This window comes from Theobroma cacao, chromosome 7 (genome assembly GCF_053813885.1).
Source record: "Theobroma cacao isolate CCN51 chromosome 7, ASM5381388v1, whole genome shotgun sequence".
NCBI classification, from domain to species: domain Eukaryota; kingdom Viridiplantae; phylum Streptophyta; class Magnoliopsida; order Malvales; family Malvaceae; genus Theobroma; species Theobroma cacao.
In genome coordinates, this window is record NC_142645.1 from 1,966,396 (window position 1) to 1,990,673 (window position 24,278).

Here is a 24,278-nt window from a genome sequence, read left to right on the forward strand (position 1 = left end):
TGCTGAAAAGTTGAGAAATTTAAAGGATGGTGGCTTGACTTAAGATGTATGGTGAGTTTACTAGTATTTCAGGTCCAGCTGAGATCTTGCTCTCGCAAGGACTCTGATACCATGTTTATAATATCAAGCAAGAACATTAGCCTCTGTTAAAGGTCAAAAGAACAGAGGCAAGTAAGGAACTTAATGAAATTTTTATATATTCTGCTTTGTCTACGTACACGAAAATAACAGCTTATATATGACCAACAAGAACATTTGTATGAACTTAATTACCAAATGTATATAGATAAACATCAACATACATGCAGACTTATACGTACACCAGACACTAAGTAGCTTGCTATAAGCTGATTTAGTTTACATCAAAATAGGACAAGTGTTACAAGCCGTGCAAGTGTTACTCTTAACATTTCCAAGCTTCTTCTATTTTACACATGTACAAAACACTTGTCAACCCGTCTTGAACTTTCTTTCACATTTCACAGCTTTAAGGTAAAAATCTGCGTTGGGTACTTACTAAAAACACAAACAAACTGAAAACTGTTACTGGGTGTTTTTTTTTTGTTTTTGGTTTTGGTTGGTTACCAAGAAAAACACAAGAGGAAGTGTATGGTTTATATAATAAACTCTATCCTACTAATCCAAATAGATGTGGACTTGGCTTTGTAAAGGGTAGTGTTCTTTCGTCGTTTTTGTTTGTTTTTCTTGGAAACGGACGCCACAAGGAAAAAACTTGAGGTCGTGGTTTAAATTTGAAGCCTTGTTTTCTTCTGTTTTCTTTGTATTTAATTCCAGACACAAGAGTTATTGGCTTTTGATGAATGGTTTTCGTTTTGGTTTTTCAGTCTTCTCCCATATTGGCCCTTTCTTGGTAGGAGTTGATAGCTTTGATTTATACTAGGATTTTAGCTTGAGGTTTTTCTCTGTTTGGTGACTGAGAAACTTGCCGGAAAGAGAAGGAATTTGATAATTTGAAGTCTTTGCATTTGTTCCTTATTTAGTTTTCAGTGAAACAGGAAAACTATAATCTTTTCTTTTTTCAGTTTTCTTGTAGTCAGGTGTTGATACAAGATGTCAACTTGCAGTTTCTCAGAAACTGAAGAAGTTTCTTACATAATCAAATGATTCCTATTGAAAAAGTTCTGTTTTTGCTGCGTTCAGTGGTAATCTCCATTTGAGTTTGATTAAAAACTTGCCTTGACTTTGACCATTGATTAATGGAGAGTTCTGGAAGTGGTTCTTTCTTCAGGAACAGAAGATTAGGGAGCTTCCTTGATAAAATTCTGATCCAAATGTGAGAGAAACTCAGAAAGTTTCGAGCAAAGGAGGAGCAAGACAGAGGCCTAAGACTGATGATGCTTTTGTTGATGATGACGGATGGATTTGTTCATTGATATCTTGTGTAAGGATTGTTACATGTTTCCTGACAATGATGGTCACAACATTCATTTGGGCATTAATCATGCTCCTGCTCCTTCCTTGGCCTTCCCAGCGAATCAGGTAAGGAAATATTTATGGCCATGTGACTGGTAGATTGCTGGTAAGGTTTGTTTGATTCCTTGTTTCATTTTAATATGGTCATGGCATTGGTTTTTTTACTTTCTGGTGATATGATAAGGTGGAAATGGTAAGTATTGCTGCACTAAAAGGAAAGTTGAGGAAAAGGAAAGAGAGAGAGAAACCTTATCATTTCAGATACTTGAGACATTTGAAGTAAGGCAGCCAAGTGGCTGAAGTAGATGTTGTTGATAATGATTTTTGTTTTCTTGGGGATTTAAATGATAAAAACAAAGCAACAGTTTTTGTTATGAGTGACCTGGTAAAACAATCAAACAGTGCATCATTCAAGTCATTTCTTGCCCTTTGAATGTATTTCTTAAGGCCGTTCCTTTTGACATTCATTTATTTGAGGAAGATGGTCTTGATCTGTGAGATGATGATTTTTCTGATTACAAATATAGGTTATTGATTGTCCCCAAATTTCTGTATTTATTTCTTTGACTAGAACTGAGAGTTCACCACTTGTCATTGGAATTTATGAGAGCTCATATAGAAAGTGAACAATAAATTAGTGTATCTTTGATGCCCAAGACAAGAATGTTCTTTCTTTTCAGTTGTGTGGACAAGTCTGAGCATGTACTCTAGCAAATCTTGATATGTGGCCACAAGCTGTTATAAGATCTTGGTATATAGCTCCTAGCAGAGTCATCCTATTGGAATTTGCTGGTGTGGGTCCTTTATTCCTTTCTTTTCATTTTTGTTTCTAGTTGGGGGGGTGGGGGTGGTATTGGGACTTGGAGGATGGAGGCTGGGGATAGGACAGGTGGGACACATGTGATAGCATTTGCAAAACAAAACGAAAGGACCAGATAGGGTCCTAATGAAGAGAAACTATATGTTTGGCATTTAATGTGCCTCAGGTTGTGAACTTCTATAGTCAACTTGTCTCAGGAAAAAACTGCAGTCTGCCCTCCTTGTTCAATTCTGTTTAAATTGAGGAAACAGATGATATCCTGTAGTGACTGTGTACATAACACCCTACTTGCCTTCTTGCTCCCTGCTGAATTATGATCTACTTGAACTGGTTGCATTATTGAATGACAAATAGTTTTAATCACAAGACATTAGGAAAGATGTATAAATTAATGATCTCTATGTTTACAAGTCCCCAATTGAGCTTTAATGAAATCAAAGTGGTACATGATCAATATCTTTGAGGACATAGCAAGAGATGAACATTAGTTTAAACAGCTTGGCAGCTTCATACAAGTTTTTACTGCCTCTATATTGACTGATTTCACTGTTTACAGAGAAAGACGTAATTAGAAAATGCTACTCTTTGATGCTTAAGAACTCAAATCTTTAACCAAGATGCACAGTCTTATTATGTTTTTGTAAATTTACATGAAGGTTATTCTAGAAAATGTCATATATACATTAAAAGTGAATTATTTCTGCTATTCGAAAATTTCTAATATTGATTACTATTTGCAACGATTGATTGCAGATGTGGATCTTAGGAAATCCTATAAAGATTGAAGGAACAGAGTTCTCCGATGAGAGAGCCATTTATATCAGTAATCATGCATCTCCCATAGACATTTTCCTCATTATGTGGTTGACTCCAACAGGAACTGTTGGCATTGCAAAGAAAGAGGTGCATTTTCTCTCTGTCTCACCCTTTTTGCTTTTTGTGGCTCATTAGTGGTTTAAGCTTAGGAGATTCAGTTTCACATATGAAATGTTTGTTTTATGCAGATCATTTGGTATCCCCTATTTGGACAACTATATGTTCTAGCGAATCATCTGCGCATTGATCGTTCTAGCCCTAGTACAGCCATTCAGTCCATGAAAGAGGTATCCTTCCCTACCCTATATCATCTATTATGCATTTTTGTTAGGGTTACTAGCTAATGTTTTTCTCTTGCTCAGGCAATTCAGGCCGTAATAAAACACAACCTATCTTTGATTATTTTTCCTGAGGGCACAAGGTCCAAAAATGGACGATTGCTCCCCTTTAAAAAGGTAACACTCAAACCATATTTGCTTATAATCTTCTTCAAGTTTATGATGGAGAAGCATTTAGTTGGAGGTAGATCATGCTTTTATATGTTATCATGAATGTGATGTGGTCATCCCATTGCTTATTCCCTGTACTTCTTAGCACAGCAATCTTCAGTATTTCCTTTCCTGGTCTACATTGCAGGGCTTTGTTCATTTGGCCTTGCAGTCACACCTTCCAATAGTTCCAATAGTCCTGGCAGGTACTCATCTAGCATGGAGGAAAGGTAGCTTGCATGTTCGACCGGCTCCTATATCTGTAAAATATCTCCCTCCGATAAGTACCGGTAGTTGGAAAGATGACAAGATTGATGACTACATAAAAATGGTGCATGACATATATGTCGAAAGCCTCCCTGAGCCTCAAAAGCCTATTGTATCAGAAGACACCACTAACAGTTCATGATCATAAAATATATTAGGATACCTCTCTTTTTTATTTTTTTGTTAAGTTTCCAGTCCGATTTACGCCCATGTAAAAGCAACAATAAGCGTAATTGAATCTTTACTTTTGCCTTAGAAAAGCATTCTTGATCTCATTGTATCATATTGCTAATTCTCTAGCAATTCTCTGATCAAGTTCAATGTGCAATAGCATATTGTTTTTTGGGTGTATGAGTTGTTTATTCTACCGTTGCCTCACATTGAGAACCATATCTCTACTTAAGTTCGAGTTTGTTAAGGTAGGATTTGGAAGTTTTAGCCCTGGACATGGGAGTGATTCATGGCAGGTTTACAGTAGAAGCAACTATTAAGAATGTGCATAGCAGTAGAGTGCAAGCACAGTTTCCTTGACCTTAACTTCTTCAACTTCTGATAATTTAAGATAGTTCTTGCATAAATTCTTCTTCATCTACCTGACCTAGATAACCCGGTCACCGGATGCAATTCCAGCACACACGTTCTGACTTCATTCCAACAGGAATTTACTTGCTATGCAAGTCCAAGTTTTCTTTGACAGACCCCAGGGAATATGTTATTCATGAAACAGATAAGACAGTCTGCAGAAGCTTGTTGTTGGAATAGAAAATGAGGAGCATTGTTCCAGGTAATTGAATGTGAGACAATGACTTTGTATTAATCAAATAAGACTTTAAGACAAAGGTATTGTTAATTCAAGCTACATGCATACCCCAGATTTTGTTTCTTCCCACTTGTTTTTCAAGCCGTGATTAAGCATATAATCATTAAATTAATCATAGTCAAAGACAAGACAAAGGGATTAAAAACAGTTCACAGTGTGTCAGCTGATATTAGGTGCACCAGATGACAGATCAAGGCCAGAGAAGATATGAACCATCAAATTCATTGCCATCTTCCCATTAAAAGAAACAAAGTTGACTTGGTTTGGTCACCAACTCATTAAAGCAAGTGGAGCTATAATTCTTTTTAAACTTTACCACATTAAATATGTGTCGCATCCCCACTAAGCAAAAGGAGAAATGGAAGTTGGAAAGAAAGCTGTACTTTCATGCTTTCATAAATGAAGGCAGGCAGTATACAAATGCAGATGCAGTGCTTGTGCCATCCTCCTCTTTTTGGTAATTAGAGAAAATAAGAAAAATAAATAGAAAAGGAAAACCAATAATAGGAGTAAATAATATCAATTTTTGAGGATAAAATATTTATTTTCTATTTAGTTATATAATTTAAATGATAAATCCATTTGTGATTAGTTAATTTTAATTATTAATGCGATATATCAGTATAGTAAAGTGATAATTAAAGTGATCTGACTGGTTTGGTTGAATCTATTTTAAATTTTTAAAAATTAAATTAGTTAAATTTTTATATAAAAATAATTAAATTAAACGATATAATAAAAAAAAGAAATCGAACCCGATTTTCTTAATTATAAGTCTTGGACAACGAAAATCGATTTATATTTTTTTTAGCAAAAAAGAAAAAAATTAAAGGAGAAAGAAAATTTCATTATTTAATTCATTTTTTTCTAAACTTTGCGAAAATAGCTCTACATCGGGACCCACCTCAACCTACGTGTCAAGCCCGCTTCACAAGTTTACCCACATCAGGGTTCAACTTCACGAAATTAGATCTCCAACCGTAGAAGCCCACGTGTCAAGAATTTAATATAAACCCACATTCTGTGTACATGGCATTGTTTCATTGGCCCGTTTTAGGAACCTTATAAACATCTTTGTGACTTTATCTATCCTCACTACCAACACACCTGTACTTAGTCCTCCTCGCCTAAGACAAACAACAAAAGCTTAATCGAATTTTTGTCTAAATTGTTTTTCTCTTAATCAAAATTTTAATTTGTCTTAAACAATCCAAGGAAAAAAAAAAAAAAAAAGAAAAAAAAAAAGAAAAAGATGAACCCAAAGAAACAGAAGCAAAAGACAGCATGAAGTAAAGGTCAGCTCTTTTTCTTTTCATCCCTAGTTTCGTGTTACTGTGTAAGAAATCTAAATTTTTTTTGCTAAATATAAGGTTTTTGTCTTAAAAAAAACTTTGGGTTTTAGTAATTTATTGTTTTTTTCCACAGTGTTTCTTTCTTTTTAGTAACTTATGGTTTGATTTATGTTTTTTTGCAGGATATTTCTTTTTGATTGCAGTTGTTGAAAATGCAATGAAAAGGTCTAGTCTTTTTCACTTTTCTTAATAGTAATTCATGGAATCTTTGTTTATTATCATTGAACATTTTGTTCGAATGGTTTTTATTGTTGCTTTATTACTCTTTTGACTCAGATGTTAGGCTTTTCTTTGGTTCTATGTTACTGTTACTGTGCATGTATTGCTTGGATGTAAATTTCTTGTTTTTAATGGATAAAGGTTCTTTCTTTATTGTTGTTTTGTAATTTTAAATTAATTTTTTCAGTGAATTGATGCGTGGGTTGTCTCATAGATTGCATGCATGGGGTGAGTTTGAGGTAAAAAGAAAATATTTGCATGAAGCTTTGTTAATCATTTTGTCTGGAAACAGTGTCCACAAATCCAGCAAAGAAGCATGTTTATAGTGTTTATCTTTAGTGTTCAATGAATCGAAGTCTGGGGTGGATCTCTATCGTGTTGTTTTTATCAAAATCATATGCCCTTTTTAGTCGTGGGAAGTTTGAAATTGTTGGAACAGTTTCGAACTTCTTTAGTCTAATGTTTAGCAATATCAATGAATAGTCAAGATTATGTTTAAAAAGGCTCTATGAATATTTGAAGAGATCTTTTTCATTTCTGGGAAAAAATTAGAGGCTATTTTTTGGCATAGGAACACAAACAGATAGATCGGTATTGAAATATGTTCAGCTATGTTTCTGGATTGTTACTCCTACTGTACTTAGCTAATTTAACATGTTAGCCATGATTTCTGGTCATGTTGCTTTGAGGGATCCATCTATATCGCATGAGTATTATTGATAGCCACATGCCCTATGTTTGACAATTACCATAGTGTCTGTTTTCAGTTTTTTTTTCCCTTCCCGTCTCTGCTCTAAATTTTAGTTTGAGGCTAATTCATGGAACTTGCATATGTTGCATTATGACAAATAATTATTGATTTTTAGGGTTTAAGTATGGAAAACAACGATAGCTTTATCAAGCTTGTAGATTTTGTTGTCTTTTTCTCCTTTTTGTACTAAATAGGAAGCAAAATAGATCAAATCACGTGGATTTGTAAATTATTAAATTTAGCCTTTCATAAATGCCCTTTTAATATATTTTGTGTTGGTTGTTGATGAGTTTTTTAATGTGCTAGTAAATGATACAATGACTTCTCTTCAGTGAGTGTGCCCAACATGGCATAATGTGAACCTCCAGTTAGGTTGAGAAGGCAGCATTCCTGCCTGATGGTTTATGAAGTTGAATATTTGCTTTGAATGTGTTGATTAAACATTGTTGTTCTTGGTACCTGCTTGGTTATATAGACTATAATATGGCTGCCCATCTGACTTCCAGGTAGCAAGCAGTTTTAAGATCTGTGAAAAAGACAGTTTCTGTGCTGCAAATACTATGATGAATCAAGAGAACGATCAGGAGAATAATCCTGATGCATCAGCAGATGTCCCGCTGAAGCGCAAACGTGGTCGTCCAAGAAAATTTCCAAAACATAATCTATACCAGGGGGAGAATGCTCAGACTGCAAGAAATCAGAATCCAAACCGTGCAGAGAATATTCGTATCCCACCTTTATTTGAAGGGGTGAATGGGAATCAACCCCTTGAAGCAGATCCAATCAATGATGCAAATGATGTAATGGTGGGTCAGGCTGTTTATGGTGTTATTGAGGCAGCATTTGATGCAGGATATTTGCTCACTGTTAGGGTTGGCAACTCTGACACCACTTTAAGGGGTGTGGTTTTCAAGCCTGGACATTATGTTCCTGTTTCAGCAGAGAATGATGTGGCTCCAAATGTTCAAATGATCAGAAGAAATGAGATTCCCTTCCCAAGGGGGAGGAATGAGCAGCATGTCAATTCTCATAGGAATGGAACTGCTCATCCATTCAATGAACCAGGTATAGCCAACCATGTGCCAGGAGCTCGGGCTTCAAATCTTGGGGGCTCAAAAAGCAATCATGTGCAGTCGGTGGCAACACAATCTGCTTCTCCGCTAACGCGCAGAGGCAATTTGGTGCCTGTTGTGCTCCAACCTGCTAGTGTACCATATGGCGGATCAGTTGCCAACCAACCATCTCTGGTTGCAAGCCAACCTGCTCATTTGGTGGCCTCTAAAGGCAAACAGGTGTCTGAAGCTGCCCATACATCAAATATGGGAACACCCACCAACCAGATGCCAACATTTGGAAACAAAATATATCCTACTCAACCCCCAGCAGAGGTTTTGCAGGAGACAGAAGCCAAGTCAATGACAATGCCTGGCATGCCTTTTGAGAAACTATTAACTGAAGTCATGAAAAGGATTCAAGTCCCCCAGCAACAAATGGATGGTCAAGGTGGTAATTTATCAGTCAAAGATTCTGGACATGACATGGAAGATGATCAGCCACTCTCTATTGAACCACTACAAGCTGTACAGCCTGCTCACTCTTCTTCTATGCTCAAACCTTTTGATAATTTTAGAACTGGCAAGATGACTGAGCTGTTGCAGGTATAATAAATTTGAACTAGAATATATTTTCTATTGATTAATCTGTTGTGCACCTGAAGTTTGACATAGACTGATCCACTGCACTTCTTTTCAAGGCTGTTCAGGAAAACATGAGGGAAACCCAAGCTTCTCGGACTGAAGAGCCAGCCACTAGTTCTGGAGAAACTGATCAAGGAGATAAAGAAATGCATGATTCCAACAGGCATTCTCAGGTATCGAGTGTCTAATACAACAGGCATTATTTCTAGCGCCTTTTGGGCTAGCTCACATGTTGTAGAGTGTTTTTAGTGGAATCAGGTAGATTTTGTAAAATGTATTTTTGATCCTAAACAAGGTGAAGGAGCCAAACTGTCCATGGAGAGTTATGACCTTAAAGTACAAAAGGCTGGATGGGATCTTCTTTGCTTAAACCTTTAGGATCAGAACTGTTTCCGTTACTTGGAATTAAAGCTTTTTCAGTTTATAGATTTATAGAAAAGCTAGCTGCATATTACTTTATGCTTTGCCGTAACTTAGTAAACAGGGAAGGATCAGCTTCTTGTTAAATATACGCAGCTTCCTTACATTGCATTCATCCGAGCATGTGACTCTGAGCTGTGGTCAAGCATATTATATGGAAACTACATGTTTATGAATGGAATAATGAACCATCGGTGACTATTGGTAAGTGGCAGAGAACATGGAGAACGTTTGCAGATGTCTAATGCGATTGGAACATGTTATGTGCCGCAATCATGATGGTGTTTTCCTGAACCCTGTTTGTTTTCAGAACTCAGATTAACTCTTGCACTGAGTTAAACCTTGATATAGATTAGGCTTCATTCTACAACCACCTCATCATTGAGAGACTATCACCTTGCTGTAACCTCTTCAGGAAATACTAATCTTGATTGGAATGTTTGTGGTCACCTTGAATGAAAAATGAAAAACATAAGGAAAAATTAATGGAGAAAAAAGAAATCTTCATTTTCTTTCCCCTTTTTTTTTTCAACATTTTCTCACTTCTGTCGATTTTAGTACAGTATACTATTCTTGACTCTTGTGACATAATGTTCAATAGGCGTTTCCCGTGCACCTTCTATTCCAGGTCTTACATCATCAATCACCTAAAAAGAATAACCATTTTATGAGCAAACAACAATGGAACTGACTCAGATGTTGGATGCTCTCAAAATATAAAAATTTATAAGCCAAAATTTTTATTATCTTCAAACTAACCGAAAACAAAGGGTAATACTAACAAAGTAACAGATTTTCATTGAAGCTTTGTGCTATAGAGACCATTAGATCCCGGGACTTGTATGGGACGATTAGCAGGGAAGGGAGGCTGCAAAAATGGAATGTGGCTTGGCACTGCCAATGGCTGCTGTCCTCCTGCAATGAAAGGTTGAGGTAGACAAAGCTGCAATGCTTGGCCTGGTGCACTTCCTGCAATTACAAAGGGTTGCATGAGAACAAAACAAGATTGCACTATATTTCAAAAATACAATAACTGGGTCATATCAATGATTGCATTCTATAGCAAAGGACAGTAAACATTTCGATGAGGTCATGATAACAAGGACAAGGGAAAAATTTTGCATGCAAATACCTTGGTGCTTCGGAAATTGGACATGATGCGGTGTCAATGGAGGACATGCAGGTACCGGCGATCCAGCTGCTGGACCCTGAACCAAATCCTTCAAATGAAATGAGAAGCAATTTAGTAAAGAAGTAATAAAACAACAGTTATCTCATTTGACTACACAAATACAAGAGTGCACGTCTGCAGTATGCCATTTTCTTTCTGTTTTTTAATCAACTCACAGCCACAGGCATTAAGTCACTGTACTACTCTATGTTTCCTCACTTTAGCCACCAATGGACAGTGTTTAAAAGATGAGATTGATTCTTGGGTAAGAGGGAAAAAAGATGAGAAAAAAGACATGGAAAAAGTAAGATGGCTAGACAATTCATCAGCAATGGTTGTCATGATCAAATATTGTAAACTCATAGAGCAAAATGGAGCAAAATGGATCAAAAATGTTTGTCCTGCTACAGTGTATATGAACCAATAAGTTGCTTATTGTAAGTATTGCTCTAATTGGGAGGCATCACAAGATTTGTCCTACCACATCTTAAATGTGGATTGTCCGGTCACAACTTTAATGTGGACAAAGACTGAGCTTGGCTAAGTACTGCTCTTGTGAATCTCTAGCAAATAGTCTACATTTTCTTATATACACTAGAAACTATCATGTCAGAGTGCTTAATTGATAACAAGGCCATTTCATTAGTTTGCAGGCATCACATCTTACATGAGAAACAGGCACATAAATAAGCTGTCCCATTCGTCCAAACATAACCTAGAGAAAGAAAGGGATGGATAGAGAGATTAGTAACTCATAAATGATGACTTCATCAGCAATAAGGTTAAAAGTATCGTAATTCCTGCCACCTAGGCAGGCAAAAAAATGAAGCAGCTAAAATGACATAGGGATGAAAGTTCTTTTTTAACTTACAGCTTGAGAGTTTGGATTCAAATATGCTGGTACAGCCTGAACAGGATGATATTGACCAGCATATCTAAGTGGCTGTGTTCTGCTCCCCACATGCCCAACAATCTATAGCCAAAAAACAAGAACAATGTTAGTTATATAATCAGAATTACAAATACTTCACAAATAAAAATAGTAATAACTCTCTAAGTCCTTGGACAGTTAACAAGATAGTCATATGAAGACTCAAACAGGCTACAGCCAAATGACACAAAAATGTTTTGCGCGCTAGGAATTGGAGCAGTAATTCATTAAAAAGGAAACAAATCAATATTGATGAAATCACTGACTCCTAAATCTTGTGGTTTAAACAGAGTACTAACGTATATAAAGCTTGACAGATTTCAAATGCAGCCAAGTAAATTTTCACTCTAAAGTAATACTCCACCTCACAAATTTTTTGTTGGTCAAGGCTAATTTGGCTAGTTAGAAGTTCCTTCAATGAAGATATTTCACTTTAAATTAACAAACTACAAAAGCCTATAAAACACTTACAGGTTGAGAAAATTGAGAACCACTGACACCATGTGCAGCTGTAATGTTACCATAAGAGACAAACTTAGAAGAAGTGGATGAACGAGGTGCAAAAGAGCCAATCCCAACCTCTGGCTCAGAACCAACGACAGCTACCATAGGAGAGTTGCCTGGTACATAAGACACATTTGCTACTGTTGGTACTATAGGAGGAGCTGCTGATATGGCACTTGCAAAAGATGGAGAGAAAATTTTTGCTCCTGGATTGAGCTTAAATTCCTGATAAAAGAAATTACATTGAAATAGGAAACCATCACCATAGATAGCCACTTAAAAACTTGTACCAATAGTGGTGCCTAAGATAACTAACTAATCAAAGTATAAGCTGCTAAAAACTTGATGAAACATATGAAGTATGAGGCTAGTAAAAAATATCTTGAGGGTGTAATATTAAGGCATCAGCAACTCATAACTAAAATGTCATTATAAAGACATTCAAACTATTTTTAAATTGAGAGAAAGGGATCCACCACCATTTTGTCTGCTTGATATTACAAGTCAAATCTAATATGGTCTTTTTTTTTTTTTACCTTGGAGTATTTGTTTGATTCTAAACTTTGTGAAGAGACTATGGCAGCTTGAGTAGCTAATGAACTCTGGCATGATTCTGAGGAAACAGCTGTAACTGGACTAGAAGATATTGAAACTCCAGAACAAACAGCATCTTGGTAAATGTCTGTTGCAGTGGGCCTTTCCCAGCATTGATTTTCAAGTTTACCAACCACTGGTGCATCATGAGGTGCTCCATTAAGCAATAGCTTAATTGTCATCTCAGCATGTCCTCCCTCAACAGGTTTTACTTGAGTAAGGCATGCATCCACTGCAAAAATTTAACAGTAAGCCTCATCTTCTAAGTGTATTTCGTCATACAGAAAGGTTGTGTTAAAAATATTAATGATCAAAAGTCGGCAAGCCTCATTTTCATATTTCTTCATATTATATGCTCATGGTTATGCAGTTAAAGAGACCAAAAGTATAAACTCCCTTAACCAGTTCTCCAACTTCAAGCTAGTGTAACAAGGTTGGAACCTTCAGCATGCACCAAGGACACCAATACACAACTCTTTACCATAAAACAATTATTGACAAGTCAGAAGACTATTAACATTATGAAACTTTCACAGCTAACACAAGGCATGCCATTTTTTCACCCATTTAGCAGAGGTTCAGATAGTTTAAAACCTGGCTTAAGAGTATCAAGGGCAGAAGACTCACAGCTTGAAACTGAGTGTTTAACTTCCTTAGCCTGCAAAAATTTTTCATTCTTGAGTTAAATATTAGCTTTAATCCTAGGTTTTATGTGAAGAAAACAGATAAGCTTGTCATCACTTACACTCTCTTCCACATGAAACTCAAACTTTTGGTCATATTCATCCTGCAAAAGCTGCAAGCTATCATCTCCAACCTGTCTGTCAGAAAAATAAATGATAGGAATGTGAGAGTAAGAAGGATATAGTGTTGCTTTACATATGAAAACATAAAAAAGCTATACATTGGAATAATATTTTGCACATGTGCAAGTAATCTGACATGATGACTGCCAAGTTATCTATATCCAACACAAGCATGAGGTAGGGTGTTCAAGACAATACCTTGATTTGTTTAAAACACAAATTGCATTTGTTGAAAGCAATGAAATGAGAAATTATATTTGTAAAAACTACAGCTGGGGCCTGGGGTGGAAAGGGAAAGAGAAGAACAGATAGAAGCAATATTTTTTAGGCTCAAGGATGTGCTTCATAAAGTGTTTTCTACTTTGTGGATGACCAACTTGATTTGCAACTTTCCTTAACCTCATGTAAGAGATGTAAATGTAATTTCAGAGTTCTAGTTTGAAAACATTATAAGGAGAGAAGAGAAACAAGGGGATAAGTTAAATAGAAACACTAATCTCTTTATTGGGAATCTTATGAGTTAGAGACAAGTGATTCAAGTTCCAACTAGGTGAGACCAACTCCAGCACTTGAGCTTTGCTTAATGTAGTTGTTTTTCAGTGCATGTTCATGCCTATACATAGATCTCTCAGCCAGAAAAAGGCATTTTCTTTCTGCCAATACCATGATCTGAAATATAGTGTGGAACTTGACAAACAAGAAAAAAACTTAAAGAAAGGTATAGTACCTCCCAGCAACGGTGGCACTGGAAGCATCTTTGCCCTGCATTGACAAAAAAAATAAATGTTAACTTTTGAAAGAGAAAATGATGAAAGATGCAGCAACACCTATCAGCCAATGGTTTCCTACAGGAAGCATGCTATTATCAAATTGATTAATTTACTTTATATTTCCCTGAAGAAAGCACCAGTCCATCAGATGGTCTAAGCCATATGATAGGATCTTCCACGAGAAGCACAAAAACCAAAACAATAGTTTTGTAACAAAAAACATTTGAGTATAGTGGAAGCATCTAATCAAACTAATGTCCATCAAGAAGGTTAAAAGGATTTGTTAATATCTATTTGAGAGACTTCACATTTTTTTCCCAAAAAAAAGCCTTACAAAAAGATAGTTTTGAACTGGAAATATTTACCTCCTCAATGTTTGTCCTATCGCTTTTCTGATAGACAACTTCCTTTGCATTTCCCATAGGATTCTGTCGCAAGTTTTCTCCTTCATGTTCCTTTCCAGATTTTGCAGGAGTAAAACCATTCTCATTTTGGACTGAATTTCTGCTTTGATAGGTAAAATAAAATAAGTCTACAGTAGCACAAAAAAGAAAAAAATATGTATCCTTGACACAAATTTTTATCAGCTACCTTTTCCTATTATTTTTTCTTTTATCCATGGTAGACTTAGTGAATTTGTTGGCCCCATTCAGTGGATTGGCAGAAGAAGGGACAATATCAAAAGCAGCTTCTCCATTACCATGAGCTGTATTTCCGGCAAAACCATCAGAAGGAAGCGGGACTCCCTATATACCATATCAATACATGTGAAACAGATCATTCAATGTTACATCAACAAATAGAATTCCTGAGACCCAAGAAAAGGGCTATTAGAGTGATTATACCTTAGCAACAACTTGAACAAAATCACCAGCGAGGATAACAAGTGTCTCCACTACACTGCCATTTGTAACATTGGTGGCACATCTTCCCTTTTTAGTCAATTTTGCTTTCTTCAAAACAATACCTAATGAAACACAAACTAATTAAATGATCCTCAAAATTCAACACAGCAAATAGAGATAGAAACCTACAATTAACCAGAAACAATTAGTCTTAAGACAAGCTTATCACCCCTGAAAGAAAAGATTCAAGTATTTCATTTTGTACTGCTTTGGTTTCCGAAAGGTAAAATGTCACATTAATTGAGCCATATACATATTAGACAGTGTTCACTTAGTCTAATCTTTGCATTTGTTACTTGTTTCTTGCTGTTTTCTTTCTTACTTCCTCAAAAGCTACTAAAAACCAAAATTGCAAATGACTTGAAAGGAAGAGACAATCAAACATATTTGTTCCCAATAAAAGCAAAAAGCAAGCCAGTAAAGTAACAACCAAAACGGAGCCTTAGTCAAAAATGTCTCCTATCTGATCCCCTGCAACAACAATTCCCCTTACTCAAGTAGCTAACTCCAATTTTCAAAAAAAAAAAAAAAAAGTAGCTAACTCCATGTCTATGTTAAAATTGTTACCTTAGCATAAAAACAACAAGAACACTAACAATAACAAAAAAAAGTGAATTCTTTTTGATTTATTAGTAACCAAATAGATAGACAAAAAGAAAACAGCACAAAAAAGCAGAAACCAATCTGATCTCATCAATCTAAAAACAAAATCACCATAATTAAATCAAAAAACCAAAACCCAGATACGATTTCAATCAAGAATCAAAACCCAAAATTGGTTTCCAACAAAAAAAACTAATGCCACAAAACACCCAGAAAGCTCCAAACCCCACCCCCCACCCCCCCCCAAAAAAAGTACCATATTCCTCCTCAACAGAAGCAGTGTGGAAGATTCCAGAGTAAACAGAGCCATCTTTCAAGTGAACATCCACTGGGAGACCAATGATGCACACGGTAGCAAACAGCAAAGCTTCGTTCATTGAACAGTTCTCTTCTTCTGCTCTGTTTTTGAGTCCCATCTCTGTTTCTCTTTTACACCTTGTTCTTCTCTGTTTTTCAGTTGATTCAATCGGGATTTCCCTTTCTGCACCAAAGCTTGCAACTTTTTGTAGCTCTATATGTATATAGAGAGAGAAAGAGAGATCTGAGTAGGAATTAGAAAAAGAAATGGAGGCAAGGCAACTTGGTACGTGGAATTTGCATCCCTTTTTCAGCATTATAGTGTATTTTTTTTATTAAAGTAAATTATGTGACCAATAAAAGAAATTAATATTATTAATTATTATTATTGTTATTATCATTATGTATTAAAAAATTATTTTAATATTTTAATTGGTATTAGAAGCCAAATTATATACTCCTAAGGTTCAATTAATTTTTTTACAAAATAATTTGATAAAAATAGCCATATACCTTTTTAAAAATTTAAACAATAGTGGTTTATTTTATTATTTTCAGTAAAAAGCATTTAAAAAAAGAAAAAAATAATTAAAATTTTCTTAAAAACAAAAAAAAGTGTCAAAAGGCAGTCGACGTGGCATTTTCTCTTGAAATGTAAAAAAGAAACGTCAATCGAAACTTCCCAAAAACCCTACCAAAACCCTAAATCAAATAAATAAAGCTTTCAACTTTCTTCATCCTCCAAAGCCCTCCCAAACAACCCAAAACCTTAAAGAAGAAAGATGCGAAGACCCAAATCGAGAACAGTTCGAAAAAAGCACAAGGAAAATGAGTTCCAAGAAATCGAGGTTCTAAATGAATGGATAGAATCCCAGAAACCTGAATCCGGTTTCAACCCGTTGTCTCTCGACCCGCTCCAGTCCAAGATGCCAATTGGCCGAATTGTCGACCCCCAAAGTGGTGCTGTTTCGTTCTCGAGGTACACGGGAGCAAGGAAGTTTTATGAGCTGCCTATTTCGAAGAGGGCGAAGAATGGGTTGGAGGAAGGTGGGTTTAAGAAGATGACTGATATACAGGTGGCGTCTTTGCCTCACGCGCTCTGTGGAAGGGATATTCTTGGTGCAGCTAAGACAGGGTCCGGAAAGACTCTCGCTTTTGTTATTCCGGTTAGTTGTTTCTGCTTTTTTGGTGATTTTTTTTGAATTTTTGTGTTTTGTTTGGTTGTTGTTAAGCAGATAATTGGAGAAGGAAGTATTAATTTGATTGAAAATTAGCAAAGGGTTAAGATATATAGATGGTTCCATAGAAAAAGTGGTAAATTTATATATTTCTGTTATTTTAATTTTTTTTTAATTTTGATCATTCAAGAATGTTAGTATTTACTTTCAAGGCAATTTTATTTTGGATTAGTGGTGTTAATTGTTTGGTTTATTAGAAAGTTGGGAGGAAATTTTTGTGAGTTTGAGGTTTTGAGAAAATGAACATGTTCTCTCTTGTTTTGCAGCTGTGATGAGGTTATTTTTGGGGGTTGGAGTAGCTTTTGATGGGTTATAGTGCTGAGTGGAGTCATTTGGTGTTGCTGACTAGATTTACTTATTTAGTATTCATTTGTTTGTTGGATAGAAAATGAACTTTGGGAGATGGTTTTCCTGTCATCAAAATGTTGTGATATCAGAACAATAACTAATTCTAAGTTGTTTCTTTAATGTTTCTGGACCTTTTTGACAATTGAAGTAATGCTGAGTCAATTGTTTATTTCAGGTCTTGGAGAAGCTGTATAGAGAAAGATGGGGTCCTGAGGATGGAGTAGGCAGCATCATAATATCTCCCACAAGGGAGCTAGCTGGTCAACTTTTTGATGTATTAAAAACTGTTGGGAAGTATCACAATTTTAGTGCTGGCCTTCTAATTGGTGGTCGCAAGGGAGTTGACACAGAGAAAGAGCGTGTGAATGAGCTGAACATTTTAGTTTGTACTCCTGGACGTCTTCTTCAGCACATGGATGAGACTCCAAATTTTGATTGTTCGCAGCTTCAGGTCAACATAATTTTGTCTTAATTTGTTTCATTTTTTTATGGCTTGTCCTTCCTTTTTTCTTGTTTGTTATTACTTTCCAGTACTCTGTTTAGCTGCTGATTTGGGTAGAGTTTTCTGGCCAGGGAACAGGTTTTGGTCCTTGATGAGGCAGATCGTATTCTTGACATTGGTTTTAAGAAGACTTTAAATGCAATTGTATCACAGCTACCCAAGTGTAGACAAACAATGCTTTTCTCAGCAACCCAAACAAAGTCAGTTCAGGATCTTGCAAGGCTTAGTTTGAAAGACCCAGAGTATCTCAGTGTGCATGAGGAAGCTGTGACAGCCACTCCCAATCGCTTGCAGCAAACTGCAATGATCGTTCCACTCGACCAAAAGTTGGATATGTTATGGAGTTTCATAAAGGCACATCTGAGATCAAAGATTCTTGTGTTTCTTTCAAGCTGCAAAGAGGTATGTTATCATTATTTTATGTTGTGTAAACCTAACATATTCTGTTTAAGGGATTGATAAGTGGGTTTTGAAATACAAGTGATTTCTGCTGGGTCTTCATTAAAAATATTGGCTGATTGACTGATTATCTTGGTTGGAATTTGATATCTTTATTTGATCTCATCAAATACTGGTAGGAATTTAGTAACAGTGCATTGAATGCACGCAACTTCCTTATTTTTTACTCTTTTTTTCTTAGGTTTGTTAGGAATTTTATTGGTTGGAAATTGGAATTTTCAGATATTGATACCTTTTTTCAGTGTAGGTAGATGATGGAAAAATCTTCCCATACTCCATGTCTTTCTAACTGCCTGATTGTTCCTCTGTTTACTTTTTAGTGCTGTTTGTGTTCATATTTGCCATCATTGGGAGTAATGATAATGTGAAAATATGCTTTTTCAATAGGTCAAATTTGTCTTTGAAGCATTCAAGAAATTGCGTCCTGGAATACCCTTGAAGTGTCTTCATGGAAGGATGAATCAAGAGAAGAGGATGGGTATATATTCCCAGTTCTGTGAGTCTCATTCAGTTCTGTTCTCAACGGATGTGGCTTCAAGAGGTCTTGATTTTAACAAAGCAGTTGACTGGGTTGTGCAGGTCAAGTTTTGCTCAAGAAAAAATAGAAGAAGCATTTTTCATTCATTATCTCAATGGGCTTATTTGCTTGTTGTTACAGGTAGATTGTCCGGAGGATGTTGCATCTTATATACACCGAGTTGGCCGCACTGCTCGCTATCTTTCTGGAGGAAGGTCAGTTTTATTTCTGATGCCTTCAGAAATGAAGATGCTTGAAAATTTACAGGCAGCAAAAATACCAATACAGTTTATTAAGGTAGATTAATCACCTGATCTTTTTTCCTTTTCCGATCTCTTATTTAGAAGATCCTTACGTGATGAATCACATCCTGATATCTGCCATTTGTATGCTAACCTTTACTATTATTATACTGATTTCCCAGGCAAATTCAAAGAGGCTGCAACCTGTTTCTGGATTGTTATCAGCTTTACTAGTGAAGTATCCAGATATGCAGCATCTGGCTCAGAGGGCCTTTATCACATATTTGCGTTCTATTCATATTCAAAAAGATAAAGAGGTTTTTGATGTGATGAAACTACCTATTGATGAATATTCAGCGTCACTTGGTTTACCAATGACCCCTAAAGTCAGGTTCTTGAACCAAAAAAAGAAAAGCAAAAAGGAGTCAGAAAAATCTTCTTTTCTTGAATCAGAAATCTTTGACGAGGAGAATGAGTCAGTTATGCCAAAAGAAGAGCTACTAGTAGAAGATGTGAAAGACAAGAAAGTGGACAAAGATTTTCTTCTGAAGGATGGTACACAAGATGTGGGAGAACAGAATGCTAGTGAGATTGGAGATACTATGTATGCCCCTCATTCATGTCTTACATAGGGAGTAACCATAAAGATGGTCATGCAATGATGCCAAATTATTTGACTTACGTGGTAGTCAGTTGAATGGCTAATTCTTTTGATTTAAATGCTGATTTTACTGGTAGACTTTAGTTGGTTAGGTGGTAACATGCAGACATCCTTGTCTGTTTTTCATTTGAAAGCAGTTTTTGAGTTATGTTTCTTTCTTTAGGCCGGTGACACGGGTTTTGAAGAAAAAAAAGCTGAAGATCAATGTTCATAGGCCTCTGGGGACAAGGGTGGTCTTTGATGAGGAAGGCAACACGCAGACTCCATTTGCCATGTTGGGTGACAAGAAGAGTGGCAACATTCTGCTCGACCAGGGTATACATTATCACTTCTGTTTACTGAACGTTATAGGCTTGTCAGTCTTGTGCTACTCTTCTGCAGCTTTTAGTGTATGATCTGTTAATTGATTTGATTTACTTTTTTCTGCTTCTTATGTAGTGTGGAGAACATGTTATCTTATGACTAATTTAATTCTTAAGTCAACTAGACCTTTGAATAGTTTTAGACAGCAGCTTATGTCATTCAAAATTTGGTGCTGCTTTTGACATAAGGGGCTCCCTTGCAGAAAGATATACTCAAATGGACTGTGTTTTCCATGCTTTGACTATGTTGAATGCATCGTTACTTCTTGATATTCTTTCATCTAATGCTTTTCATATTGCAGACAAAAAGGATGAGTACTACAAGAAAATGAGAGCTGAGTTGAAGCAAGTGGACAAGGAAGACAAGCTTTTGGAGCGCCAACGGCTTAGGGAGAAACGACTCAAGCAGAAGATGAAGCGAAAGAAAGGGAGAGAGGAGGAAGAGGATGATGAAGAGGATGAGGATGATCTTTCTGGTTCAGAAGGAGAATCAGATGCAAACAGAAAACATAAGAGGTCTAAAGTATACTTCCATAGTGATAGTGATGATGGTGAAATAGAAGAAAATAAGGCCGACACAGGTTTCAATGCTGATTCCGTATCTCTGGCAGAACAAGAAGAACTTGCTCTTAAGTTGTTAAACTCAATGCACTCGTAAATTATATGAAGTACATGATCCTCCTATTGACCTTATATTAGTTCATTGCCAACAGAAACAGCTGAAACCTTTCTGTTCCCAATTAACAGAAAATGCAATTTTGTCCTCTTCACAGCATTTTGCTTGTTTCCTCTGTTATTTACTGGGTTTAGCATATCAAAGTTTCTTATTCAATGATGAAAATAGTTAATTGTTTGAAAACATCCGGTATTTAATGTAAGTGTACCGGAGGTTTTTACATGGGAAGACCAAGCTTCTGTCTGGGCTTTAAAGCATTTCAAGGAGGCATTGCTGAAGTGCTAACTTCAATCTGTAGGTGGAAACATGAGTCTTAGAAATGCTTGGTTACTGCCCTTATTTTCATCTTAAAGTATGAGATCCATGGTGTTTGATAGAGACAAAAAGGTGAGTAAAAAGTTAGGCTTGTCCAAGTTCACATCCTCCAAAACCCAGTTCCCTCACAAGAGGGAGAATGATCCATGGAAACAAAGCACATTAAATCCATTATAATTAGCAATTTAAGATTTAATTTTTCCATTAATTACTTTCTTTTGCTTAGTTTTGTTATCTATCGCTTACCAGCCGGGTTGGTCTTTGGGACAGTTCTGCCCGGAAATTTATTTGGTAATGAACCAACCCTGAGGTGGCTAAAGAACAACCTTTCAAAGTCTGGAAATGTTAACAGAACCTCATTGATGTACAAAAATAGAAATAAAAAGCTCTTTTATTCCAGAAGAGGAAAGTAATCATTGGGACAAAGATATTGCCTGCTGATGCTTATAAAGAAAGCTACAGTGCAGCTTGTACTATCAAATAGGTGACAGTTGCAGTACAGAAGAGCTTCAAATTATATTGCAATCTTCTTTCATTATCTTTTCTTTTCTCCTCCAATTTTGTTCACTTCAAGATTTCTCTTTATCCATGTAAGCTTTGACTCCAACTCATAGCAAGAACTTATCCCTGCTCTTGAAAAGTCATAAATTCTTAAAATATTGATAATTTTCCCTATTCAAAGTAGACAGAGGAAAATGGCCTCCCATATATATAATCATAAAAAATTATATGCAGACGTATACTTATGAAAAAGAAATTTGAAAGGTTGCAAAGTCATACACGAAAAGTTTAATCAATTTGACATAAGTTACTAATATCCTACCTGATATATGGTTGGACATGATGGATGCTACTAAAAATAATCAGCATAGTCCAACACTTTACCAACCGCAAGTCACAAGCTCTGGTCTGCAACTTTTTCTTGCATTTCTCAATGGGTTTTTCTTCTTCATCATGTTCCTTGTTGAATCAGCTCTTAGTTATCAGCTTTATCTTTAGCATAACCACCATCGTCTTACATGTCAACGGATGCTTCACATCAATCTTCAGCTTTGGTGATTCCTTAACTGACACAGGGAACTTACTTCAACTTTCACTTTTAGAATCCAGCAAGCTTTCCCACTTTGATTTTCCCCCTTATGGACGGACCTTTTTCCATTCTCCAACAGGGCGATGCTCCGATGGCCGTCTGGTTATAGATTTCGTTGGTATGTGTATAGCCAGTTGAGTGATTACATGCTTTGACATTGGTCATGGTTATGCTATAGTTTCTCCATGGTTTTTGCAGCTGAGGGTTTGGGACTTCCGTTTTTACCACCTTATTTTGGAGGTCAAAATGGAAGACCAAAAAACTTTCAGAAGGGTGTGAATTTTGCTGTGGTAGGTGCTACAGCACTTGATGATGCGTTTTTCAAAGAAAGAGGAATCAAGAACCCTTTTACAAACGTTTCTTTGGGAGTTGAATTGGGACTTTTCAAAGAAGTTTTGCCATCTCTTTGCTCTTCTTCTTCAGGTAAGTTCTTGTATCCTTTCAGATTCTGTTTGATCAGAAGGAAAAGGGCCCGGTAGGTTAAAATATCTTCCACAGTTTACTAGTATGAAAAGGAAATTCAGTAACAAACTAATCAGTCAATTATCTCTTTTCATTTTCCTACCCGTTTTCCAAACGGTGAAGAAGCTATGTCCTAATTCATTTCAGTGAAGAAGGATGGGAAAATGAACTGGAAATTGAATTACACAGTTAGTCTATCAATGAACCTTAATTTCTTGATCTTGCTTGGTTTCCTGCTGCTAATACGCTATGACTCTCAGATTGCAAAGAGCTCCTCCGGGAGTCTTTGATTGTTATGGGAGAGATTGGAGGAAATGATTACAACTATGCATTCGAGGAAGGAAAAAACCCTGAAGAGATTCGAGAGTTTGTTCCTCTTGTAGTTCATACCATATCTTCAGCAATCAATGTAAGAAACTCAGAGTGCCAGCAGCATACTAAAATATTCACAAGTTTTGAAGGCAAAATTTCCCAAAAACTTGAAAATTTAATGCTGGTTTTGTTTCAATTCCATTACTTCTATATACTTGTTTCTTTGGTTCAGTGAATCTGACATGTTAACAAAGTTTACTTGGCAATGGTGCAGGAGTTAATCGAGTTAGGGGCAGTCACATTTTTGGTCCCTGGAAACCTTCCAATCGGATGCTCACCAGCATATCTAACATATTTTCAGGGTTCAGATAAAGGAGAATATGATCCCTTAACCGGTTGTTTAACATGGCTGAACCAGTTCTCTGAGTACCACAATGAATTGCTTCAGCAAGAACTTGATCAAATCCGCGAGCTTCATCCCCATGTCAACATCATTTATGCAGACTATTACAACATTGCAATGCGTTTCTACCATTTCCCAGACCAATTTGGTACTTCCATAGTTTCAACTTTCTTACAAAATATTTCAAGCTTATAGTATCCAAACTAATGTTATAGAGGGATATTAATTAATTCTCATCATGGTCTTCAAATGTTGGCTTGTTTACATGAACTTTTTCCTCTTTCTGCATGATTCCAGGGTTTACAAAAACAATAGTAGCATGTTGTGGAAGGGGAGTTCCCTACAATTACAGCTCATCCATGGCTTGTGGTGATCCACCATTGAGAACCAGCTGCGATGACCCTTCTTCATATGTTAGCTGGGATGGTGTGCATTTCACTGAAGCAACCTACAGATGGATCTCCAAGGCTATGTTAAAAGAACTATTCACCATTCCTTACATAAACAGCTTGTGTCTTCCATTGACAGTGAACAACAAATTCATTAGTAGCTGAGATACTAAGGTGTTCATTATTTATTTTCTCCGAATATTAGAGTATCAGATGTCAATTTAAATGAAAAAAAAAGAATTCATTGGAATTAATTTGATATATATATGAGTTACTAAAATCTTTGTTTCTGGTTTTTGGTTGATGATAATCGGCCTCTCTGGCAGTGATCAACATCACTTTTGATGAATCCAACTTACTTTGATTTGGAATGCTTATTAAATTCATCAAATCAAGTTATCTTTCCTTTCATCTTATATATTTTCCTCATTCAGCTCTTTGAACAAGGAAAAGAACTGTCGATCCATTTTGCAATAGATATTCATCATGCCTGCAAGTAGGCAGTAGTAAAAACACAATATCATGCTCTTTAATGAGAGCATTTCATTTTCTCCTCTCATGTTGTTGATTCATTTCATTGCAGAGAGATTATGCATTTGTCATTAAATCAAATGTTCGGACGGTATAAGTTTTTTAT

At 36.1% G+C, this 24,278-nt stretch overlaps 5 protein-coding genes and 1 long non-coding RNA gene across 11 annotated transcripts; 4 read left to right on the top strand and 2 right to left on the bottom strand.

Moving 5' to 3' along the window:
• The first annotated feature begins 797 nt into the window (after nt 1–797).
• Nucleotides 798–4,122, top strand: LOC18593527 (1-acyl-sn-glycerol-3-phosphate acyltransferase-like). 2 transcript variants are annotated; one of them, XM_088807813.1, is made up of 5 exons: nt 798–1,500; nt 3,008–3,157; nt 3,259–3,357; nt 3,433–3,525; nt 3,707–4,122. In XM_088807813.1, exons 1-5 carry the CDS (start codon nt 1,378–1,380, stop codon nt 3,965–3,967), a joined length of 726 nt encoding a protein of 241 aa, XP_088663939.1. In that variant the 5' UTR covers nt 798–1,377; the 3' UTR covers nt 3,968–4,122. The 2 variants fall into 2 exon arrangements, with proteins under 2 accessions (XP_088663939.1, XP_088663940.1); XM_088807814.1 differs by having other exon boundaries at nt 802–1,540.
• A 1,665-nt stretch (nt 4,123–5,787) lies between these two features.
• LOC18593528 (AT hook motif-containing protein) lies at nt 5,788–8,862 on the top strand. The gene is given in 5 exon segments (XM_018125119.2): nt 5,788–5,940; nt 6,120–6,162; nt 7,474–8,469; nt 8,471–8,625; nt 8,721–8,862. Coding segments are annotated over 2 exon segments (1,083 nt in total). The 5' UTR covers nt 5,788–5,940; nt 6,120–6,162; nt 7,474–7,527; the 3' UTR covers nt 8,612–8,625; nt 8,721–8,862.
• A 649-nt stretch (nt 8,863–9,511) lies between these two features.
• Nucleotides 9,512–15,912, bottom strand: LOC18593529 (polyadenylate-binding protein interacting protein). 5 transcript variants are annotated; one of them, XM_088808231.1, is made up of 14 exons: nt 15,625–15,912; nt 14,706–14,827; nt 14,452–14,606; nt 14,226–14,367; nt 13,818–13,852; nt 13,030–13,105; nt 12,879–12,942; nt 12,227–12,516; nt 11,658–11,915; nt 11,127–11,228; nt 10,923–10,970; nt 10,217–10,304; nt 9,867–10,053; nt 9,512–9,731 (listed from the first exon to the last, which is right to left on the bottom strand). In XM_088808231.1, exons 1-13 carry the CDS (start codon nt 15,782–15,784, stop codon nt 9,881–9,883), a joined length of 1,713 nt encoding a protein of 570 aa, XP_088664357.1. In that variant the 5' UTR covers nt 15,785–15,912; the 3' UTR covers nt 9,512–9,731; nt 9,867–9,880. The 5 variants fall into 5 exon arrangements, with proteins under 5 accessions (XP_088664357.1, XP_088664356.1, XP_017980605.1 ...); XM_088808230.1 differs by having other exon boundaries at nt 9,844–10,053; XM_018125116.2 differs by having other exon boundaries at nt 9,512–10,053; nt 14,226–14,364.
• A 400-nt stretch (nt 15,913–16,312) lies between these two features.
• Nucleotides 16,313–20,769, top strand: LOC18593530 (DEA(D/H)-box RNA helicase family protein). Its single transcript, XM_007020800.3, has 8 exons — nt 16,313–16,831; nt 17,427–17,702; nt 17,832–18,155; nt 18,600–18,791; nt 18,871–19,026; nt 19,154–19,575; nt 19,796–19,947; nt 20,297–20,769. The coding sequence occupies exons 1-8, from the start codon at nt 16,448–16,450 to the stop codon at nt 20,650–20,652; spliced, it is 2,262 nt and encodes a 753-aa protein (XP_007020862.3). The 5' UTR covers nt 16,313–16,447; the 3' UTR covers nt 20,653–20,769.
• Nucleotides 20,770–21,268: 499 nt separating this feature from the next.
• On the bottom strand, nt 21,269–21,914 carry LOC148761406 (uncharacterized). The gene is made up of 2 exons (XR_016027619.1): nt 21,809–21,914; nt 21,269–21,612 (listed from the first exon to the last, which is right to left on the bottom strand). It is a non-coding gene; the product is annotated as an uncharacterized LOC148761406 (long non-coding RNA).
• On the top strand, nt 21,823–23,904 carry LOC148761407 (GDSL esterase/lipase At1g28570-like). Its single transcript, XM_088808544.1, has 5 exons — nt 21,823–22,193; nt 22,274–22,498; nt 22,798–22,946; nt 23,124–23,400; nt 23,550–23,904. Exons 1-5 carry the CDS (start codon nt 21,833–21,835, stop codon nt 23,804–23,806), a joined length of 1,269 nt encoding a protein of 422 aa, XP_088664670.1. The 5' UTR covers nt 21,823–21,832; the 3' UTR covers nt 23,807–23,904.
• Nucleotides 23,905–24,278: the final 374 nt, after the last annotated feature.